At 38.2% G+C, this 25,017-nt stretch overlaps 1 protein-coding gene across 2 annotated transcripts in view; it reads right to left on the minus strand.

The window, feature by feature from the left end:
* The window catches only part of VAT1L (vesicle amine transport 1 like), a 1,089,685-nt gene extending 1,066,282 nt beyond the window's left edge, over window positions 1–23,403 (minus strand). For both annotated transcript variants that reach the window (XM_044081809.1, XR_006366076.1), the window contains exon 1: window positions 23,073–23,403. In XM_044081809.1, coding sequence (XP_043937744.1) covers window positions 23,073–23,284 — 212 coding nt within the window. In that variant the 5' untranslated portion in view covers window positions 23,285–23,403. The remainder of the gene's footprint in view (window positions 1–23,072) is intronic.
* Window positions 23,404–25,017: the final 1,614 nt, after the last annotated feature.

Consider the following 25,017-nt stretch of genomic DNA (forward strand, 5'->3'; position numbering starts at 1 on the left):
CATCCTCCCTCTTTCAGAAATAAGTCATGCACAGTAATAATGACAGCAATCACTCACATGCAGTTGTACAGAAATAATCCTTTGACATGCAGTTATGAAGAACTAATTAAAAATTAGCAATCATGTCCAGGTCGCTGTGTATTTTACACTAGGTCTGGAAATACGACCTGATTGCGTGACATAAAAATTAGGACTGGGTTTAGCAACAGGGACTGTCTTTAATGAATGTTCAACTTCAGGGACATCTGGGACATCATCAGGAATGGGAATAGGTACCGAGATGTACGTCAACAGGAACACTGTCTGGATTGCTCTGAGATCTAGAGTCTGTATCACAGGTACAATGCCTGTGATTTCTTCTGTATGCTATGCCCTTAGATTCTACTAAGTAAGATCTCAGCTTGGCACATACACATCTCATTTGACTAATTCGATCTAAACCTTTCATTGTTTGCATCCTCATTATCTCTCCTTCTTTCAATGGACAAAGAAATCTGCTTATTTTATCATAGTTAGACTTCTGAAATGAATGTTTTTTGAATAGTTGGGCTTGGATTGCTCTGGTGTTTTTAGCATTAGGCACTAACAAATTGGAACCGATAGGCAAGGTTGTTCTGGTTTGCCTAGACAGATGTCTCTGAGCAGATGAGCTAATTCTAGAAAACATCAGTATTGTCATGCTTTGATCTCTATAATAATTGCTTTGCACTTTGTACTGCACGTTCAGCTAGGCCGTTTGACTGTGGGTACTGAGGACTACTGGTGACATGGATAAAGTCCCACTCTTTTGCAAATTGCTGAAATAGCTGACTGGTAAACTGGCCACCTTTGTCAGAAATAATTTTGTGTGGACTACCATGGACTGAGAAATGATGTTTCAACTTAGTAATGACAGTACTGGATGCTAAGTTAGGTAGCAGATCAATCTCGAACCAATTTGAATAAGAGTCTGCCAACTCTAAGTAATGTTGACTATTCCACTCAAATATGTCAGTGGCTACTATTGACCAAGTTAGTTCAGGAACCTGGCTAAGCTGAAGTGGCTCTTTTTGCAAATGTGGTTTAGTACTACTGCATACTGAACAAGTACTTTATTGATATCTTTTGACAGACAAAGCCAAAATACTAGTTCGCTCACCCTTCGTTTGGTAGCTTTGGAACCTGGGTGGCCATGATCCAAACTTTGGATGTACTCATGTTGTAAGGAAGTAGGAACAACAACTTTAGGACTTTTGAAAATCATACCATCTTCCATCAACATCTCATCTCTGTAAGGAAAATAAGGTGGCTTCTGTTGGTACAAAAGATTGCTTTGACGGCCATCCAACTTTAATGAAGTGGTTGACCTTTTTCAAAATTGTATGCTCTCTTAGCTCGAGTCTTGTTGTAGAAAGATTACATACTTCCATGACACTGAAGTCAAAATTCGCAGTATCAAGCTTTTCTGTGGTATTTCTGGGTGATCTGGATAGCGTATCAGCCAAATAAAGAAGTTTGCCTTTTGTATAGACCATTTTGAAGTTGTACTTTTCTAATCTGAGCATCATTCTTTGTAGTCTTGCTGGAGCTGTAAGCGTGGGCTTCTTTAAAATAGTGACTAGAGGTTGATGACCAGTCTCAATCTGGGTAGCTCAGCCATAAATGTAATCGTGGAACTTGGAACATGCGAAAACAATTGCCAAAAGTTCCTTCTCAGTTTGAGCATACTGCATCTCAGTTTGTTTAAGAGTTCTAGATGCATAGGCTACTGGTCTGCCCTCTTGAAGAAATACTGTACCAAGACCAAACTTTGAAGCATCACAAGAAAGAATTACTGGTTTCTGGACATCATAGTATCTTAATGTTGGTGGACTGGCAATTTTCTGTTTCAGGTCATCAAATGCTCTCTGGTGTTGTTCCAGCCATGACCAGGTAATACTTTTGTGTGTCAGCTCTCTCAAGGGTGCTGATAATTCACTGAAGTCTGGAATAAAACTTGCCCAAATAGTTAACCATACCAAGAAAACACTGTAAGGCTTGGGCATTGTCTGATGCTGACATCTCAAGAAAGGTGCTGGAGGGATAGATTCCTGTCCCAGAGACTTCCCGTACTCTGGAACAGGCTACGCATCTATGTCAAGCAAAGTTCTTCATTAGCACTCTTCAAGAAAAATCTTGATGAGTGGATGGGAAATAGGAAATACACCCTGGGGATCACTTCTGTGTCTCTGCTCGACAGTGGCACAGAAAATAACTTTCTTGAGTGGTGTAAGCCAGGGAACCTTGTTGGCTAGGCTTATGTAGGCCCTTGGGCCGATAGCCTAGTACCTACCTATGAACCTATGGCTGTTTGTTTGGAATGATCTGGTCATAAGCCTGAACTGGTAAATAAATGACCTACATAAGTAACTTCTGGTAGCCTGAATTTACATTTCAGAGGACTGAGCTCAGAGGACTGAGCTTTAGATTCACTTTATGTGCTCTTTCCCGAACTTTCCTGAGGGTACTGTCATGCTCTATTCACCACTGCCTCCAACTAGTAAATCATCTACTATTATAGCACACTGATAGCCTGAAAATATTTGGTCCATTGCGTGCTGAAAGATTTCACTAGAAGAATTTATTCCAAAAGGCATTCTGAGAAATCTGTCTCTACCAAATGGATATGAATGTAGTCAGTAGAGAAGATTCGTGATCAAGGATTACTTGCCAAAATGAACTCTTCATATCTAAGACAGGAAAAACCAGTGTCATTCGGCATGAGATTAGCAACTTCTTCAACTGTACACGTAGGATGGTGGGGTCTCTTTAATGATTTGTTTAAGTCTCTTGGGTCAATATATATATTCTGATTTCATTGGAGCTTTTCTTATGAGCGACTACCGTGAAAGACACCCATTCAGTTGGTTCTGTAACTGGACAAATCACACCTTGCTGTGCCATTTTATCTCACTGGACTTTGACTCTGTACTGCATAGCTATCGGATAGCTATCTGAACTTTTCTCCCTGGTCTGACCACTGGACTGACCTCTGGCTCTAGTTTCATGGAGTACACAAGTGGAAGTTTACCTACTTTTGTCTTCAAAAATATCAGCATACTCTGAGAAAATAGCATCGGTGAAACTGGAACTAGGACATGTGCTTACATGATGGACTTCTTTGGTAAAAGAAATCAGTTTTATTTTTAAACTGTCTCTGAGACCTAATAATGACTGTACAGGTATTTTGACTACATAAAATTGCAAGCTGTAACTGTTCCCAGCTGAATAGCATGAAAGCACAACTGAGCCTTTGGTTTGAATCTCTTCACCTCCATAATCAACCAGCTTTGCACAATTGGCCAAATTAAGTTGTTCCCCAGCTCTTACTCTAGCAAATGTTTCTGCTAAGATAACATTGCACTTTGAACCAGTATCCACTTTTAGCTCTGTTGTTTTACCATTAATCAGGACAGTACAAAACATTTCATTTTTTGCCATCAAATCTACTACATTACACACCAGACTACAAAGCCAGCAAAAAAGATGCCACCAATCTACTACATTAACCTTCTCACCAACCACTGATGCACCATCTACATAGAAAGCAGAGTTTCAGCTTTCTATATGATCAACTTGCTTTTTTTGAGTGACCTTTCTTAATAAATGAATGAGGCTTGCTTGATTTACAAAGCTTTTGAAAGTGGTTCCATTTTTTTACATTTGCGGCCTTGCTGACCAAATGCTAAGCACTTTTCTCTTTTGGACTCATGACTGGCACCACAGTTATGACAGTTAACAATGAGACTTGACTTGGGTTTTGCCGACTCACACTTATGCTGCACTGAGCATGTCCATTTTACTGAGCTAGTCTTAGAACTTGGAGGAAAGGTACAGGTTCTCCATGGAAATCCCACAAGGGCTGCAGCGGCAAAGTGCTTAGGCCTATTTCTGTTATCCACATGCTGCATGCGGTCTACATTTGCTCTAGAGGGTGCTGAAATTATGCTCATCCTAAGCTCGTGTATTTGACAAATCTCTATGGCTTTGTTCAATGTTAAATCATTGTCTCAAAGCAAAATCTTTCTCACTGCAGCATTAACAACACCCCACATAAGCCTCTCCTTTATCAACTCATCTTTCAGATCACCAAATCTGCATGTTTTAGCTTCGTTTCTCAAGTCAGTAATGTAAGTAACAAACATTTCTCCTGGCATTTGGTCTCTTGTATAAAATAAGTGCCTCTCCAATGTAACATTTGTCTGGGTGGGTTACACATTTCTCAATTCAGCTTGTACAACAATATGACAGTTTTCCCCTTCTACTCCGTATACTGCTGGTGCATACACAAATGAATGCTCTCTTTCAATGGCTTCTGACCTCGCTAGATTAAGCAGAATAAATGCCTCATACGTGTATCTTTATTAGAAAAAGCTGCTTGTATGAAAATATTGTATTCCTGCTCAAATACTCTCCAGTTTCTCTGCAATATTATGATCAAGCACAAGTTTACTGGGTCTGTGAAATTCCTCTGCCATGCCAGCACACAGTAATAAAGACCCTTGGAGTTATGCACAGACATACACATAAATATGTCAGAAATTTATGCAAGAAACGTTACGCTCAACAGCAGAATAGACTCTCTGAAATAAATGTACTTTGAAATCATTGTACTTTCCGAAACCACCTTTATTAACAGTGTGAAATTATTGCATTTTACAAATGAACTGTACACAGCACAAGAAACTTTTCAAAATGACTGTACTTTGTGACATAACTCCATACTGTGTAAGAAACACTTCAAAATGACTGCACTTTGCAAATGAAATGTACACAGTGCAAGAAACCTCTCAAAATTACTATATCCTGACCACACTTTGCAAAATAACTGTACTTTGCACACAGTAAACTCTTCAAAATAATTGCACTGTAATAAAGCACACACTGCAAACACTGCACACTCAGATACGTCAAGCAACTCTAGTTATACTTTGAATACTTTAATCAATGCAAAATAGTACCTTATATCAAAAACATGATTATTTACTAAAAAATGCAGCCACTTTGCTCTTCTATGCTCATTTTGCCCTTTTACTGTACTTGTTATGCTCGTTTGACTTTTTTCATGCTTGTTATACTTATCTTGTGCTCATTTTACTTTTAACATGCTTGTTACACAAATCAGAAGTAGTTCTGAAACACTCTAAGTATTTCAAATACTTTTATCACATACCGTGGTTTCAAACATTTCATTTAATCAATAATACGTTTTGTGCTCTTTGTTTGATTAATAATGCATTTTGTGCTTTGCGAATGCTTCATATCTTTTTCTTTAAGGAATAAATAATTTATGTGAGATTTTATTACCTGAAATTTATTTCTGACCATTTTCAATCATTTGAGCAGGTTGAGATGTAACTTCTAACACCATGTCATTCAAATATGCCACTTCTGGTACCATGTCATTCAGACATCCTGCTTCTGGCACCATGTTGCTCATCTGGTCAGGATAAAATAGACGGACAGTTGTGCGTTCAGTTCAAGCAGCTTTATTACATTGAAATACATCAGGATTAAACTTAAATAAACTTATAAACAAACTGACTACTGCACTCATACATGTTAAGAATCTGGCTGTTCACTCAAAATGGCACTCCTGCCTGCACTTGCTCTTTATTTATATGCACATACCCTCACTTTGAAATGCTTCTTAAAGTCACAACACAGCCTTTGTTCTACAGCATTTACATGCACCTTGTATAAAAATGAATTTTCTTTTAAATTTGCTAACATTACTAAAAAGCAATGGGCCGTTGTGTGAAGTCTGTCACAGGGTGCATTTAGGGAGACTGTGATCATCGGTTATTGGTAGTCATTATATTGACTGGTGGAGAATTGGGCATTTCTAAGTGCATTCATTTCTAACTTACTGATGAAATTAGTGGGTTAATCTTTCTCTTATTGGTAGCCATGCATACTTTGCTAGAAATGAACAAGGACACTAAGAGAGGAGCCAAAGTTGATAAATATGCAGAAGTTGTGGGCTGCAGTTTATAGTAAAGCTTGTTTCTTTCTTGAATGCACTGGTAATAATTCGAAGATCATATTTAAGTTTGGCAAATAAAACATCATTACAATTTACCATTCACCCTATAGGAGAAAGGGAACCCGATATCTTCTTCGCCCAGAAGAACAAGTTGATTTTGGCTTTAATTGACATAATGTGGAATTGCAGGTTAAGTACAAGTATGACTCCGTCATTGTCCATGCTGGCGTGAATGACCTGAGACATACCTCCCTGGACTACATGAAAAGAGACATAGAGGAGCTCTCTGATTATGTAGCCCAGGCTGATATGACCCTGACCCTGAGCAGCATCTTGCCCTCACCAAGAATGATGCCACAATACAAAGACAAGATGATCAGCTTTAATAATTGGCTCAAGTACTGGTGTCATTCTAAGGGGATCCAATGTCTGTCTGCCTGGGATGACATGTTGGACAAGCCACGCTGCTTTGCAAGGGACGGCTTGCACCTGTCACCACTGAGCTTCCGGATACTGGCTAAGGCTCTTGCCACCCCCATAGTGCCTTTTTTAGGCAAGGCTCAAAAGACAAACCCACCTCCTTAGATAACAAAAATGGAAAAAAAACTAAGGGTAATGCTGCTCAATGCCAGAAGTCTAAATCTCAAGATGCAGGCACTCGATGCACTCCTCAGTATGGAGAACATAGATGTCTGTGCAGTAACTGAAACCTGGTTCAAGGCTCCTGAGAGCACCCCAGCGCTACCAGGCTATACCTCGTATCATGCTTTTCGGCCCCAAAACCCGGGCCAAACCACAAAGGGAGGGGGAGTGTCCATATTCATCAAGGACACCCACACCTCCAGGTTAGTAGCAACACACGAAGCATCAGAGACCATACAGGTGCAACTAACCATAGGCAAAACTGCTATACAACTGGTAGCATGTTACAGACCACCCTCCCAATCTCAGGAAACCCACTCAGCCTTCCTGAAGACATTGGAGGATATGAATGTATCACAAAATACCATCATACTGGGAGACTTCAACTACCCTAACATAGATTGGGTACATTATTCTAGCCCTAACACCCTAGCCCAAAGGTTCCTGGAATTCATAAATTCAAATGCACTGGAACAACTAGTCACCTCTCCCACTAGGGGAGATAATATACTAGACCTGATCATCACAAACATGGGGACAAAATGCTCCACACCGGAGGTATACCCCTCACTAGTGAGATCTGACCACAAACTAATCACCCTGGATATACATATCCCACCTCCACCCCCAGCACAAAACACCACAGTGAAAAATTTCTCAAAAGCAGACTTCACTCTTCTTAAGACTGAGATGGTATCCTTTAAGCCCACTGGGCTAGTGGATACCACATCCCACAATGCCGAATCCTTCACAAATGCTTTCTATGGACATCTCCAAGAATGCATGGATCATGCAATCCCAAATAAATCCAAGTCCCTCTCCACCAAAGGCAAGCGTCCTGTCTGGTGGACCTCAGCCATTAACAAATTGTATAACAAAAGAAGGAAGCTACTGCACGACAGAGCAAAATCCCATAAAGGGAAGACATCTCTGATCAACACTAGCAGAAAACTACGTTCTCTCATAAATACATCCAAGGCCAACTTTGAGAGAAAAATCGCTAAGGACACTAAAGATAATCACAAAGCCTTCTTCAGCTATGTTAGAAACCTGGAAACCCTCAGATATGCTCAGAGTTAGTTCACAACAACAAAAAATACACTGAATTCACAGATATTGCCAACATTCTGGCTGACAGGTTCAGTGCAAATTTCTCCCCTCCCTCACCCCCAAAAGTAGAAATACTTATCCCAGCGCATTGTTATCTCCCTGTCATCTCAGATGTCCAGGTGAGAGCCCTCAGCAAAGCTAAAAACACAGCATCAATGGGACCTGACGGTATCCCGGGTTGCGTGCTACGTGAACTCCAAGAGGAGCTAAACCCGCACATAAAAATGCTATTTAACCTTAGCCTTACTACAGGATATGTACCTGAACACTGGCGTACAGCAACAGTGGTCCCACTCCACAAAGGGGTACCTCTACACACCCTGGGAACTACCGCCCCATAAGCTTAACCAGCCTGGTCTGCAAAGCTATGGAAAGAATCATTATGGAACTCATAAACAGAGACATTGGGGACCTACAGACACTTGACCCCACCCAGTTCGGCTTTGTAAAGGGCAGATCCTGCCTTTTGAACCTGGTTGACTTTTTCAAAACAGTCACTAGAGCCATTGATGAGGGCAAAGCAGTCCATACAGCCTACCTGGACTTGGCTAAGGCCTTCGACACAATACCCCACTCAGGCATCATAGATAAGCTCAACAGCTTAAATGTAAATCCTTATGTCACTAGATGGGTTGCAAACTGGCTAAAGGACAGAACCCATAAAGTTAAAATCGCTGGAGCAATGTCAGACTCAAAGCCAGTCACAAATGGTGTCCCACAGGGATCTGTCCTGGGACCCCTCTTGTTCGGCATTTATTTCTCAGATGTTAAAGCAAACATGGGAGGGTTGTGGCTGACAAAGTTCGCAGATGACTGCAAACTAGGCGCCATAGTCGATACACCAGCGGACACATACATCCTACATAAAGGCCTCACAGAAACGGACAACTGGTGCCGGAGTCATGGCCTTAGACTAAATGTAAAAAATGTATAGTCATCCCTTTGGGAAAAACAAAGTACCCACAAATTATCACATAGACAGCAACCCACTGAGTACGGAAAAAGTAATCAGAGACCTAGGGACCCAAGTCGACAGCGACCTCGCATTTGACACCCACGTTGCCAAAGTGGTTAGAAAAACATTCTACCTTGCACACCTTATCATGAAGGGATTCACATCCAGATCCAAGGATGTCATTGTACCCCTATACTCCTCCCTCATCAGACCCATGATTGAGTACAATGCCCCATTTGGTATGTACCTCACCTGGCATTTGCAACAGCTGGAGAGACCACTAAAGTACCTCACCAAGAGGATCAAGGCTTTCCAACATATGTCTTATTCTGCCAGACTAAAGAAACTCCAACTCTATTCTGTAGCATACCGCCGGCTCAGAGGTGATCTCTGCCTGACGTACAAGGCCATGTCCAATCAGGAACTGATGGACATGCTCCACCTCAAAAAATCCAAATCCATCAGAACCACGAGAGCTAAAGACTTAAACCTCGGCACAAGTATGAATAGGACATGCTATAGGGATAGATTCATAACCCAGAGGCTTCCCATGCTCTGGAACAGGATCCCAGTTCATGTTAGGCAGAGCCCCTCACTGACTCTCTTCAAGAGAAATCTTGATGAGTGGATGGGAGATCGTAAGTTTACCCCAGGGGTCACATCTGTGTCACTACTAGACAGGGGCATAGTAAACTAATTCTATTATATAAGGGGACCTTCACTGTGTCACTACTAGACAGAGGCACAGTATTCTAAATCTATTCTGTGCATTTTGTACCATTTTATGGGGTGGCGAAAGCCACATCACTATGGCTAGGCTTACAAATGCCCCAAGGCAAATAGCCTAGTACTAAACTATGAAACTATGAAACAGATTGGAATCTTACTTGCCCAATGTACTGGAAGTGTGATGTGGTTTCAGTGGTTGCAGAATTTTCCAACACGTGGAGGACATTGGAGAGCTTTGTGTCATTCAAAAAATATTGTTGATTTTGTTACTTTTTTCAGGATGTTTGTTTTATGGAAGCATCTACATTTATAGTCCCCTCCTAGCCCCTCCCCTATACCACTCTGCCTATCCCATCACTCTGCTCCTCCCCCTCCTACAGATTTCTCTTTAATCCGCCCCTCCCCCTCTCACTCCCCTTTCCCAACTGCTCTTTCTCATATATCCCCTCCTTATATCTCTATACTCCATAGCCTACCACTACCCTATCTTCCAATATCTATCCTACACTACTCCTCCATGACTCTTTCACACTATCTCACCCCATTTACATGTCTTTTCATTCTTACCATTCTGTATAATGCATCTTCTTATTCCAATACAACACTACCCACCTCTTTTTCACCCCACTCATCATCCACTATCTCCCTTCCACATCCTTCATCCCTCCATTTTTCTTTTATATCCCCCTCCCTCCTTCATCCAAACCCATTTCATTACTTTAAACTAAAACACCATACACTCTACAAAAAATCTCCCACTTTCAAATGTAAATTACATCTCCCTTTTACTTCACTCCGCATTTCTAGGTTTCAACTCCTCTACTCCTCCTCTTGTCTTGCTCTCGCAGGAGATGTCCATCCTAACCCTGGGCCAACACCAACTAACATTCTCTCTCCCACTACCCCCACAAATAGGCACAATAATAAATACCTTACATTTATTACCATTAATACCCAGAGTATTAATAACAAAATAACAAACTTTCATGCCTGGCTAAATATAAATGAACCTGACATTGTAGCAGTAACAGAAACCTGGTTAAAACCTCAAACTAGTAACTCTGAAATTTTACCACCTGGCTACCAAGCACTCAGGTCCGATCGCCAAAACAAAAGGTGGTGGTGTAGCCTTAGTCTACAACTGCCTGCTAAATCTTACCCCATACCAAAATACCATTCCCAACTTTAATAATGCAGAACTAGTCATAGGAATCCTCAAAATAAACAACTTCAAAAGTATCTGTATTATAACCATCTATATCCCTCCTGGAGACAACTCCTCCACCCTAGAGAATATTCTCTGTTGGGCCTCAAACAATATTAAACAGGAAACTTTCATTCTAGGTGATGTAAATATTGATTGGAATAATATTAATAACAATACTCCCCTTCAGTCTATCAATCTTTATAATTTTACTCAACTAATAAACAACATTACCAGACCTAACAAAACCAACCCTCCAGGGTCCATCTTGGACTGGATTCTAGTCAGCCACCCTAACAATATCTCCAACTCGGGTACCTTACCAGACTCATTAAGTGATCATCTCCCAGCCTTTATTAACCGAAAACCCAACAGCTCCCACACCAACAACAATATGCCTACTCAAGAACCTAACTAATTTTAATCCTTCAGTATTTTCAGAAACCCTTCGACTAACAAACTGGGATTCACTAAACACTCTTCCCTAGATGAAGCCTAGAACTCTTCAATACTACCTTCCTTAAAATCCTAGATTCCCAAGCCCCTCCCATACAAAAGGATAAAGTTCAACTCTGCCCCTTGGCTAACTAAACACACTAAAACTCTAATGCGACAAAGGGACAAAACATGGAAACTATACAACAAAATAAAACTCAGCCTCTTTACTGCAATTTAAGCAACTCCGTAATCTTGCTAAAAAACTTATTATAAAAGATAAGAAATCTTACTACGGCAAACTTCAGTCCTCCCTCACAAATAATCCCAAAAAATTCTGGAATTCCATCCATTCACTCTTACACCCAGGTACAAAATCCAATCCCTGTCCAGACAATAATAAGACTGACACTGAAATAGCAACTCTCTTTAACTCATTTTTTACTGGCTCAATAGCTGAACTGACTAAATCCTTCTCCTCTTCCACCCCTACCCCTAACCCAAGGCATCCTTCTGCACCCATCCCTCACTCCAACTCTCATAACCCTCCTCCCACTTTCATTCTACATCCTGTGTCTACCACCAGCATCAAACAACTTCTTCTCAAACTCAAACCATGCTCCAATGCCCCTGACAACATTCCATCACACTTTCTCAAGCTCGCAGCAAATGGCATCGCCATACCTATCAGCATTCTCATCAATAGATCCATCCAAGAATCTTATGTTCCCAAACTTTGGAGAGCTGCCCACATTCTGCCCCTCCATAAAGGAGGCAAAAATAACACCATCTCTAACTTCCGCCCAATAGCAATTCTTTCTCCAATTTCGAAAATTCTTGAAAAATGCATACACCGGCAACTCATGCCCTACCTTCTCGATAACCATCTCCTCACTCCTACACAACATGGGTTTCGGCCTGGCCACAGTACCATAACCGCTCTTCATTCCTTCCTAGAAATTGTCAACCAAGCCCGTGACTCTGGAAAAATTGTCTCCACTGTTCTTCTTGACCTTTCTAAGGCCTTCGACACTATATCCCACACTCTCCTTCTCAACCACCTCTCTAACCTCAACCTCTCCCACAACTCCCTTTCTTGGTTCAGAAGTTATCTCTTTGATAGATCCCAAGCTGTGAAATGGAATACTGGTACCTCAAAATTCCTACCTACCCCTACCGGAGTCCCTCAGGGTTCTATTCTCGGGCCTCTGCTCTTTAACATTTTTATCAATGATCTCCACTCTTCTATTCCTCTTGCTCAAATAGTCCAATACGCAGATGACTCCACTATTATCTGCTCTGCGCCCAACCTTCCCGAGCTCCAAGCCAAAACCCAATTGGCCTTCACAACCATAGAAAATTGGATGCTTCAAAATCATCTCTCCCTCAATGCAAAAAATCCCACATCATTCTCTTCTCCCCCTCAAAAGCTCTGACTCCTGATAAGTCATCCTTCATAATTTCCAGCCTCTCCCAGTCCTCAATAGAAGTTGTTAGTAGTGCTAAATTACTCGGAGTAACCATTGATGAACACCTGAAATTTAACAATCATATTCAACTAAACATAAAGAAAACTCATCAGAAGCTCGGTATGCTTTATAGAAATGCAAACTTTCTTACTCCATCTTCAAGACAAACTCTCACCACTACCTTCCTTCTCCCTTCTCTACTGTATGGTGCTCCTCTTCTATCCAATCTCTCCTCTTCTATCTCCAAAACTCAAAGCTGCTACTATAAAATTGCCAAATTCGCTACTAACTCCACACATTCTACACACCACTGCATCTGCCTCCGTAGTCTCCAATGGTTAGAACTCCCTAATCAACTCAATTTCCTCCAACTTACTACTGCACACAAACTAATCTTTAAACCTACTGCTTGCCCAGCATTATCTAATACCTTCACCATATACAATCCTCCAAGGCCCCTAAGATCTAGCCACCAAAATCTTATTTCAGTTTACAAACCCAAACGACCCCTGGCCAGCTCCTACTTTCCTATACTACAGCAAAAAAATGGAACTCACTTCCTTCCCTTCTAAGAGCCACTACAAGCTATGAACACTTTAAATCTCTTCTTCATTCTCACCTCTTCCAAAATTGGAAATGTAATTGTATACTTCCTACCTAGATCTCAAGTTATCCTAGTTCCATCCCACCCCCCCTGGTTCCCCTTCTTCTGACTCTCTCCCTAGCTCCCTCTCTTCTTCATTATCTCCTCCTTCCTCCCTGATTAAACCCTTTACCTTCCTTCAAGTGCTATGCTCACTCTCACCTTAACTCTTTTGCCTTTTTCTCTAGGTGGTCCCCTGGACTCAACCACAATTTGAACATTAGTTTTCTGTTCTTTTTCTATCCTCTTCTAACACCTCTCCTTTAATTTCTTTGCTTCTTCTTTTTCTCCCATGCATCCATGCTCTTGCATTCAAACTCTATCTATAATTTGCTTTCCTTTCCTACTTACTAACATCACACTTGCACTAATATATCTTTTTCCTATGTATAGTGCCCATTGCACCTCATTCTTGTTTGGAAATTGTTAAAGTATTATGCTATTAGAACAGAGTGTGTTTTTGTGTGTAAGTATTAGTTTAGATCTTTTCTGCTGTTTTTTTGTGTGTAATGTATTATAGTGGAGCTTTTCTCCCCGGGCCTCCACTGAAAACGGGCTTTCGGGCCCAGTGGACTTCCCCGGTTATCAAACTGGAAATAAATAATAATATAAATAATAATAAATGGAAGCTGCTGTGATATCAAGGTTAACAAGCTGAGATCCTTCTCCAGTTATTTCTTGACTGTAGCATGGCAGACACTGGCTTGCAGATGATCATGTCAACAACATACAGGAGGATGCAAGTCAGCTGGGAAGTGTTAAACACAGAATATAATAGTGGGGATAGGATTCATCCTTGTGAGATACCGTTTATGGGAGGGCAGGTGAGAAAGACTTTCCTATCTGACCTTTATTATCTGTCCAAGAGAAAGCTTTTAAAATAAGTATCTGCTTTGCAAGGCCATTTCAAATCCAGGCTTGAGTTCATGATCGAAAAAGACATAACATAAAAAAATATGGAAAGATGAATTTGGTGCTACAGACCTGAAATAATACATAACAAAAATCTGCCTCCCTGCCTTTACCTAAATATTATCCTAAGCATATAAAGTCACTCATCTCCTTCCCTCTGTCTAGAATCTTCTTTCTTGTTATTACAGTATTTTCACCTTATGATACCTGATCACTATAAAACAATTGTCACTGTTGTGACTTTGTATGAAATTATAAGGCCAAAACCTACACAAATACAATAATACACTGACAGTTCTGATACTGGTATGTTTTACTAGAAAACCTGTAAACTTATGATATGCCGCATCAGGAAGGGGAGCTGAAGATGACAATTTCTTTCCAAATGTAGGGGAAAACTTCCATTAACATCCCGCCACCTCTACTGTCAATCTTCAGCCATCAGCCTGTGAGGCAGTAAGCATAGAATCAAGATTATCAGCATGCAAATCAGGATACCAGAACACTGTGTTGATCTGCCATTTTAATCCTGATGCCTTGGCCAAATCAAATTCTTGGGAGCTACGTTATGCATATTAAAACATCTTTATAATGACTGCAATAATACAGAAGAAATGTGAGCATGAGGAAATTAGGATCATGCAGTGGTGCTACAAAGCACTGTGCCACAGGCAGAAGAACTCAGTTCCTGAAATGCTTGACATTTCCCAATACTATCACATGAGGGATATACACGAGTGTGAAAAATAGGTCATTTTATATTACGCTTAAATGAAGAAAAGAGTCACAACAATCCATCTATTTTTAAAATGAATTTGTGTGGTTGATCTTCAGTTTGCTAATCATAGAATTGTTCACTGACATAGGAATTATGATTACAAAATATAGTAGCTGATGATACACATAGCTTCTGTGTGGCCAGTTATGCTATTTTTTTCTGCACATACTGTGTATTTACATGTCACTGCATTCAAAAGTTTGGGTTACTTTTAGACACTTTCATTCGAGTGGCTTAATTCCCATATGTTACGGACATGAAGTTTGGGTTACTTTTAGACACCTTCATTTGAGTGGCTTAATTCCCATATGTTACGGACATAAAGTTTGGGTTACTTTTAGACACCTTCATTTGAGTGGCTTAACTCCCGTATGTTACGGACATAAAGTCTGGGTTACTTTTAGACACTTTTATTTGAGTGGCTTAATTCCCGTATGATACGGACATATTTGTCCATATAGATATTGACAACAAGGTGGTCTTCAGGTACTTCTATGGGATGCAAACAACTTTTACAGTTACTATTATTTTGTATTTCTACCTTAAAAATATCTTTACTTTTGTAAGAGCATTTGTTGAGCTACAAAATGGAGAAAGACAGAGCTGTTTATTTTATTTATTTACTTTTTTCCTTTAAACCTGTGAGGTGATTATAGTGTGTTGGCTCTTTGATTTAAATGATAAACATGAATTGAGACTCCATGTTTTCTTATCTGTTCCTGGCACTTAAGGGTCTGAATACTTGAGCAGGGGGAAAATAATCTGCTTAATTATGAAGCTTTGTGTAAATGCTATGGAAATCCTACTTTTGTCAAAGAACAGTTGACAAAGGCTCAGAACATCAGCACTTAAAGGTCACTGGAATCTTTTAATGGTGGTTTGACTCTGAAAAGGAAAAGGTGAGTGTTGTGCTATTATCACTTTCTCTCTCTTCTCCAATTTTGTGCCATCTTGGAGTTAGTTTTACACACACACACACACACACACACACACACACACACACACACACACACACACACACACACACACACACACATACTTGCGCACTAGTTTAGGGCTGTGGGGCTTGTTTTTTAGATGCTTTGGGATGAAATAATGACATATTGATTAAACGAGATGTGATTACTGACAGTATACTCATATGCTATTCTAGGTTTGTACCCAAGGATATATATAAGTTTGAAGTCTTTCTCGGGGTGTGCTGGGAAATGCAGGTAATGCCTGCTCACATACTGCATCTTTACTTGTACATTTGAATGCGACATGCTTGTTTGCAAATCAAAAGGTTCCCGGTTCCTTTGTATACAGTGTAACTCTAAAGCTATTGTATACAATGCAACAATATTTTTGTTCCCTTGTTCCTAACTATAAATGTTGGCTTTAAGCTTACTAATTTAGATTATAAACTTCCCGAATGATTCTGTACACTTCTACTATATTCTGAATGTATCAGTACTCTATTTGTCCTTGTGCTAAGGTCATGACTAAAAATGGTTCCTGGAGCAGTACACTCAGTTAACAAATCAATAAATGCATAAAACAAGGTATTACTCTCTCTCTCTCTCTTCTATACATATATTATATATATATATATATATATATATATATATATATATATATATATCCTGTTTCTTTTATTATCAAGTAACGTGATGACTTCATAAGGGTCCTTGTTCTCCAATTCACTTAACAGCAAGCAAAATAAAAATAAATTGCAGGTTAGAACACTTTAACTTTAATCAGTCAGGAATGTAGAAATAAAAACAAAAATATATTTTCTAAGTGACTATATTCGGCAGCGTACTTTTGTTTCATCTTTTTCCGCACCTAAAGACTGAACACTATATGATTACCTTTCAAGACAATCAACACAAATCAATCACATGTAATGGAAATAAAGGATAACGAATTTCATGGTTGATAGTAGTCCAAAGAAATTTTGATTGTTGGAAATTCTACTTGTTCATAAACTATTTTATTGGACTAAAAACTCTGTTCTCCCAGCCATTCATGTGATATTCCTGCATTTATAATAGCTGCAATAGATAATACAGAACAGGAAATAAAGTAAGCAATTTTAACCTAATTTATTTAACCAAGTGAATGTGTCCATTTTATACTCATCTCAGCCATGACCCAAGTCAGTAAATGCATTCTAGACAGACGTGTATGACATAATGGTGAATACGCATTTAGCCAGTAAAGAAGTCCAGTGTCACTTTTGATTGACAAAGGATTGATTTAATACAGTGCAGGAAGGAGTTTTGAATATAGAGCTGATTCTCCCTATGTGAAAGCTCTACAACCATGGAGTTAGTATATATAAGTAAGGAGGTATAGAGATAAATGCAATATTTTAGGTGTTTTCTTCAATTGTATATACAAGGCTGCTTGTTTTTAATATGCAATCAGATTTATACTGAAGTTTTGTGTTTTAATATTCAGTGTTTTTTTTAATGTTTGAAATCCTTCTCAGAGCATGCAGGGAAAAACACCTAATGCTTGCATTTATATTTCCTTTTCATGAACTCCAGAATTGTCATTACTTTATATATAATATACAATCAGATACAGATGGAAAAACAACCAGTGTGTTTCTTGGAAATTAAAAGAAAAATGCTGTTACCAGAGAAGACTCAGAAAAGCATGCATAGTCAATAGAGGCAGTAATCAGAGATCAGAAGTGACCATAAATCAAATCAAACTAAGTCTGAACTGAAAAAAAAAGTTTTACTCAAGAACATTCAAATCTAGTATGCCAAAAGCAAACTCCATTAACATCCCATTTTACAATACTCACTGCTGCAGTCTTCCATAGCATTCTCAGTTCTAGGACCTGCAATCACTTCAAAATGAGTTAAAGTCATACTCACTCACATTATTTGAAAATGACCTTAAACATCTATGGCAAGACCACTTACCTGTGCATTTTTTCAACAACATATCTCTATAGTATAGCATGTTACTAGTCCGATGGGTCAGTGATCAATCTGTTATCAACAATTTGCTGTAGAAGAGTATTGAGCAACTCTTATAAATGTGTATATAACTGCAACGTAATACCAGTTACTGCTTTCTGTATTTACTAAGTTCAACCTACTAAGTTCTGGATGAAAAGGCAGCCCTACTGGTACAGTTTACCTACCTGAAAAAATAAACAAGAATATAAATAAATCAGGACCCCTTGGGTTACAAAGCAGACACTCTATTCTACAAATAGAAGTCTCAACCATCAGTGGCAGAAAGTCAACATAATTATAGAAGTGTCACATATGAAACTGCTAAAAAAAGTGTAATCTGAACAGTGGCATCTTCACATGAGATGGAAAATAAATTATAAATGCCACAGAGACAAATCTGAATCACACAGATTATGCTTTAGGGAGTCGCAGACACCACGGCAGGGCTAGCCACCCTTACAATGTAAACACTGACTGTTGCTGATTATCATTGTTGAAGTGACGACCTGACCTGCAAAACTGGGAAAAAAGGGGTTGTGGGTGGATGGATGGATGGAAAGGTGATTACCGTTGCTTAAACTGCAAAGGGCAACAAATATATAGAAAACTGATGTAATTGCACCTCAGCAGCTCAATATTTCAAGGAAACCAAAGTGACTTTTTTTTATTCTCCTTTCAGACAGATACAAATTCTCCTTAAATAAACGTCTGATGTTCAGATGAAATAAACAATTCATTGTATCCTGAATAGCAGTTAATTCTACACAGTGTATGCAACATTCAACTCTTCAGAAAATGTATTTATTAGCCAAAGTACTTAAATGCAACAACATGTTATACTACTCCTGTCAGAGAGACTATCAACCAAAATGATTTACGTGCAAGACTAATCATGTAAACGTTTATGTTTAAAAACGAAGAAAAAAGAATATGCTCATGTTCTGTCTAGAAGCGGTATGCTGTGTCATTCTGCTTAAGAAGCAAGTGACTTGGAAGTTTAAATATGACGCAGCTCACAATGAAATTTTAAACCAAGTAATGACAATTCTACACTTCATGGAAAGGAAATATAAATGCATTTGAAGCATGCTATGTTTTATACAAGACATTTTTTAATTAATTCAGCATGGGTCATCGATCACCTGGTTGAAAAATACAACCCTTCTCATATTACTGCTGGCCTTCCACTGTAAATGAAAGCCATAGAGTGTTGTACATGTTTATCCATCACATAAAAAACCTTCTGACAGAGGACCCCAAATACTGTAATGCCTTCATGCAATAGCTGTTAAAAGAAAAGTGATAACGGTAACCTTTACCTAGGCTTGGAGTGGCAGGGCACACAAGGGATGCGGAGATTTGCCTAAAACATACAAAGATTGTCCGTGCTTGCTCATTTTCTACTGACACTGCTTTTATTATTTGATGTCTACTGTTCACTTCTCTAACACATATCATGACTGCCTAATGTTTTAGGTAATTAGAAGCATGATCACCAAACTATCACTGGCAACAGACAGGCAGAAAGAAAACTGTTCACATATCATGACTGCCTAATATTTTAGGTAATTAGAAGCATGATCACCAAACTATCACTGGCAACAGACAGGCAGAAAGAAAACTGTTCACATATCATGACTGCCTAATGTTTTAGGTAATTAGAAGCATGATCACCAAACTATCACTGGCAACAGACAGGCAGAAAGAAAACTGTTCACATATCATGACTGCCTAATGTTTTAGGTAATTAGAAGCATGATCACCAAACTATCACTGGCAACAGACAGGCAGAAAGAAAACTGTTCTGACTTCACTCAGCAGATAGTTCAAGGGCACAAAAGTAGGTTAGTTTTATTCTACTTTTAGACAGATACAAATGCTCCTTGAATAAACTTCCAATGGATAAATGAAATAAACACTTCATTGTTTCAAAAAGAACAGCAGCTATTTCCACACAGTGTACTCGACATTCCACTTTTCAGAAAATTCATCAGCTGAAATTATGTATATGCAACATTATGTTACATTTCTATTTTCAGAAAATCTATCCGCCAAAATTACATACACGTGACAATAAATGTAAAAGATTTATAAAAGGGAGACAGAGAAACGTGTGCTAATATTGTGGCCCTAAGCTAATATTGTGGCCCTAAACAACATGCTGTGTCACTGTCCTAAAGCAGCAAGTGACTAGAAACTTTAACTATGTCCCAGTTCATAATAACAATTTTACATCCAGAGTTCATAGCAACACTTTGAACTATAAATAGTATTTAAGACAGATTATGGATTAACTGGCTGAAAAATACAGAGGTTTTTATGTTATGACTGCCTGGCCTACCACTGTAAATGGAAATCTAGAGAATGTTTTATACATCTGCAATGCCAGCCACATAACTAAGTGCCTGGCAAAGGACAACAAAAAGCCACAGTGTCTTCATGCAGCAACAGTAAAAAGAAAAAAAAAAAAACAAAATAGTGGTACACACATGATTTCAAAAGGCCCAGCATTTACCTAGAGTTGACATGGCAGGACAGAGAGAGGAGAAGCTTTGACCGCAGCATATAAAAGTACTTCAATATGCTCTGTTTTTGTGCTAATAATTTCATTATTTGATGTTTTCTAAAGTTTAATTCTGTAACCGTTTCAATATATACTTTTCAGAAATATTGATGATGTGACACTAGTTAAATTAGCTGATGCTGTAGTATTTTAGTTGCATCTTTTTTAATCTTAAAATGTTCAATAAAAGAAAATAGTATTTAAATGAAGTGTATAGTTCTCACACCTCAGCACAGTATTGCTACAGTCACATAATTTGGGAATCCATACTAAGAGTATAAATCATGCTGCCCAGACATGTTTTATCACAACTTTTGTGGTGAGTAGGAATAACTGAGAACGCAACACTGTGCAAAATTGCTACTAGAAACAACTGTGCAAAGTAGCCTTGCTGAAGGAAACACTTTTTCATTAATTATTATTATTTATATGTTAAAGTACGTTAATACTGGCCTCTATTAGTTTCACTAATTACATCTAGCTCAGGCAGGTGCTATGCTAGGGTCAACATGGAAAAACTGACTGTTTAAGTGACTTGCTTGAAGTTGTACAATAGGCATGTAGAAACTGAGGGCCCCCAGCCAAGGACTACAAGATAAAGCTCATTAGGAGTTCATAGCTTTCCTTAATCCTCTTTGTAAGTACTTTCTTTCAAACACCAAATGTCACTTTTTTATTGGTAGCAAAGCCCTTAAACCCCAAGTAGGCACATCAATGTAAATGGATTCACCTTCCTTTTCAGGGTCCACAGAGAGGTGAATAGTTCTGAGAGATTCTGAACCTTAAGACAAACAACAGACAGTAAAATACATATTCACTGTAGCAGTTTTGCTACTGGGGCCTTTAATGAAAGCAGAAATATCTGCAAGAACTAGAAAAAAGTGATTAGACACAAAGTTATTTTTATGCAAAATGTTTTTATCACTTAGGGAAGCTAAGTTATAAATAAAGGACTAGAGAGGCAAAAATAATGTATTTATACTGACTATATGCAGACAGCATAGATCTGCAGCTTTATATCAAGTCTAAAACTGTGTATGTGATGAATATCATAATTTTATTCCTTTGACTTGTGACTTCCTGATCAGCTGTTCTTCTCCAGTTTTTCAGAGTATCACTACATGCACAAACATGTATATATATTTTTTTCTATATTATCTTGCTGCAGATAAGAAATAAACCAGTTACTGTATTATCATTTAACTGGGTCTTAGTCTATCTGTTGGGAAGTGCACACAACCTCTGTAAAGAATAACTGTAATTAATAAAAGCAATTTCCCCAGAACAAACAATCTGTGTTAATATAATTTCACGTACTCTGCTCCCATAGCCATCCTGGAGTTTTTATTTTCCAGAAGTTGTTTCAGACTCTGCTAAGAAGATCAGTTTACATTTTACATGTCAGTTGTACATCTAGAGGGATCAATAGTGGTAATAGTCTTCAAAATGTAATGTAAACACACTGACTGCTAATACTAAAAGGTACAATGTTAGAAGAACAGCAATTAATTCAGTGATGTTCTCCTAATTTAGCACCCATGTGTTAGCTTGTTATACAGGAGGTCTGCCCCAGTGAGGTGCACTATAAAAATGATGGCTTGTCTCTGGGTCTGAGTAATACCATTTGATAAAGTCAAGCAACCATCACAGCTTAGAAAAGGCATGGAATTACTCATCACTAATGAATGATAATATTTATAAACACAAGAAATCAGAAGAAAAATATTCAAATATACATGGAAAGTTCAGCTGTTCAAATGTGTAAGCAAACAGGTGTTTTTCAGTAAATATGGGCAAGGAATTATGCCACAGATTTGGCCTAGTACTTTTATTAGAATTGCATCTGTACAGAGGAATGGACACTGTGATGCCACCCCTCCATTCACAAGTCATTGATCTGGACAGAATACGCCCTCCTCTAATATAGGCAGTTCTTGTTTGTTTACTGTGGGGGGGTTGTCTGTGCACATATGTTTTTTTTTCAATACATGAATGTTTAACATTAAATAATAACATATACAAACTGAAGGAACATCTTTTCAACTAACACATCATTTGTAAAATATAGGATCTACATAATACCAGTTTATCCTCAGTACTGAGTGCATCTGAATTTCTGTCACATAGCATGCCAAAGCCCACTAATGTCTTGTAAATCTGTTGCTCATCTGCTAATAACAAAAGCACCAAGTATCTAAAGGGAAAGCAATAACAGGAAATGAGACTTGGGAGTACAACTGTTTTTGCTAACAAATTACTCTGGTAGTAGAAGCACTTGATCTAGTTAAAAAAATCATTATAAAGTACTATGTTTACCCCTCCCCCAACCTATAGCACCTGCCTGAGCCAGATGCAATTAGTGAAGCTAACAGAGGCCAGTATCTCAAAATTCCTAAGTAGCAGCCTTCAATTACTATGAACAAGCAGCACTAGTTATTACAAGGCTCAGGATGTACAATTTGTCACATTATTGATAAAGACATATCTTAGGAAAGTATATAACTCTGCGTTACAAATACACAGTATAATTTTTATCCACACTGCAACTCCCTCATTAAGTATTTGTGTATAGAGCATATGCAAACAGACTCTGACTATTCAGTATGCCTTTAATTCTTAAAAATATCAAATAGCTGTATTAGGAACAAAATAGGAATATATACTTTACCATGCTTTGACTCTGATTTTAATTTCTCCTTCCTGAGGTTCGGGCATAGGTTTCTTGTTCACCCTTAGCTTGTTCAGACCACCAAAGCCAGAAAGAACCACAGCTCTCATCTCTTTGGTATCAGCCCCCAAGCCATTTTCCTGTTCTTTTCCTCCATTTTTCTCTATCATCTGTTCTGTCTCTTCTGCTTTCTCCACTCCTTCCTTAGCCATAATGATATTATACAAGAAGAATGTTAAAATTCTGCAGCTTTTCTGAAGAATTTTCTCCTGTTGAACGTGGTGCCTCTGTGAGCAATGGCTGCACGGATTTACTGCTGGGAATCTAAACTACCGTAGTTCTCTGTGTAGGAGGGAAAGATCATTTATTTGAAAAATAGGCTGTTCACTACTTAAAAATTAACATGTTACTTATATTTATAAAACTTACTTTCTTAGATATTTTTTTTCAAGCATGTATGTAGATAATATTCTAGGTGGTTTGCTAAAGGTATTAGTTGAAATCTTTAATATAGTTTCAAACAATCAAATGTACAGAGATTTCTACATCCAAATGATGGCCATAGTAAAAATTAATATTTTGTAATCATTAAACTTGCAGACATAAAACTAAGAACGCTAATAATATATGACATTCCAGGCAGAAAGCCTATACTATGAGCTATAAATAACAAAGTGAACATTGAGCAAACTGAAAACTTGGATCAGAACATATTGCTGATTCTGTCTATATATGTATTACTAAACGAAGTTCACCAGCAGCAAGGAGGAAATGTATCTAAAAAGATTAAATGAAGTACAACAGGGCCTACATCAGAAAGTCTATCAGAGTGGTTAAAAGGAAATAAGCCTATATGTATAGTCCAATGTATATGACCAATCACATATACATTATAAATATTTCTTCAGAAAGAAAAAAAAATGTGCTCTAAAGAAGTGAAATGGTATACAGCTGGAAAATCAACTGTAAGGGGAACATGAAGATAAAAAAAACATTTTTTCACATAAAGAGGGATGTATACTTTATATTATTTTCTAGAAGAATAACTAATGTTTACAAATAAAGGTTTTGTAAACTTAAGGCATAAAGAAGAAAGGAAAGGTAGCTAAGGCACAGCTTATGAACATTCTTCAGTGAAAATGAAAATTAGTTGCAAGAAAGTAATGAAAATGGTTGGTTCAAGTTGGCTGAATTGCTCTTTTTAACTATGAAATTCTACATTTTCTGTGTTTTGGAATTTTTTTTTAATTGTTACTGTGTTCTCTGTATTCTAATGCTTCTGTAGTCATACTGACGGTGGCATTTTCAAGTATAAAGGCTATTAAAGGAACCATGCTCATCAAGAGCCTTAAACATATAAAGCTAGAAGCAATTAAAGTTGTAATAACATTCCTATATTTTTATGGCAATGTCTGAGGCTATACCAGAACAAATCTGCTGATATCCAAGTCTCAGGTATCATACGCAAACATGTCACTGTCTCATTATTTCATATTGGAGCAGTACCACAAAGCATGGTTTACTTGGTAAGCATTAGTTGTTCAAAACTACATGTCTTACACACCTCCTCTTCAATCAGAGCTTTGTATTGCTTGATGTTGGAAAGCTGGTGCAGTGGCACTATAAAGCCATATACTTTTTGCCTCTTATGTTGAACTTTTCTATAGACACTGTGAGTTGAAGTATATGGTATTAGTCCTATTGGAATATATACACTGATACTGTACCTATGTGATTATAAGTAAGCAGCATATTTTACATAGTATATGCAGCATATAATTATGCTCTGAAATAAAAAAAATGTAATAGGTAAGGTTCATATACAAATCTAGTTTTAATATGCTTGAGAGGTTCGTATACATGTACTTTGTTATTAGCAAGGCTCAAGCTACCACACAGACAGCAGTACCACAAAACGGCATTTGAAAGCTATAACCAACTTTGA

This window comes from Protopterus annectens, chromosome 8.part1 (genome assembly GCF_019279795.1).
Source record: "Protopterus annectens isolate FY-2018-M chromosome 8.part1, PAN1.0, whole genome shotgun sequence".
In the NCBI taxonomy this organism is placed as follows: domain Eukaryota; kingdom Metazoa; phylum Chordata; order Ceratodontiformes; family Protopteridae; genus Protopterus; species Protopterus annectens.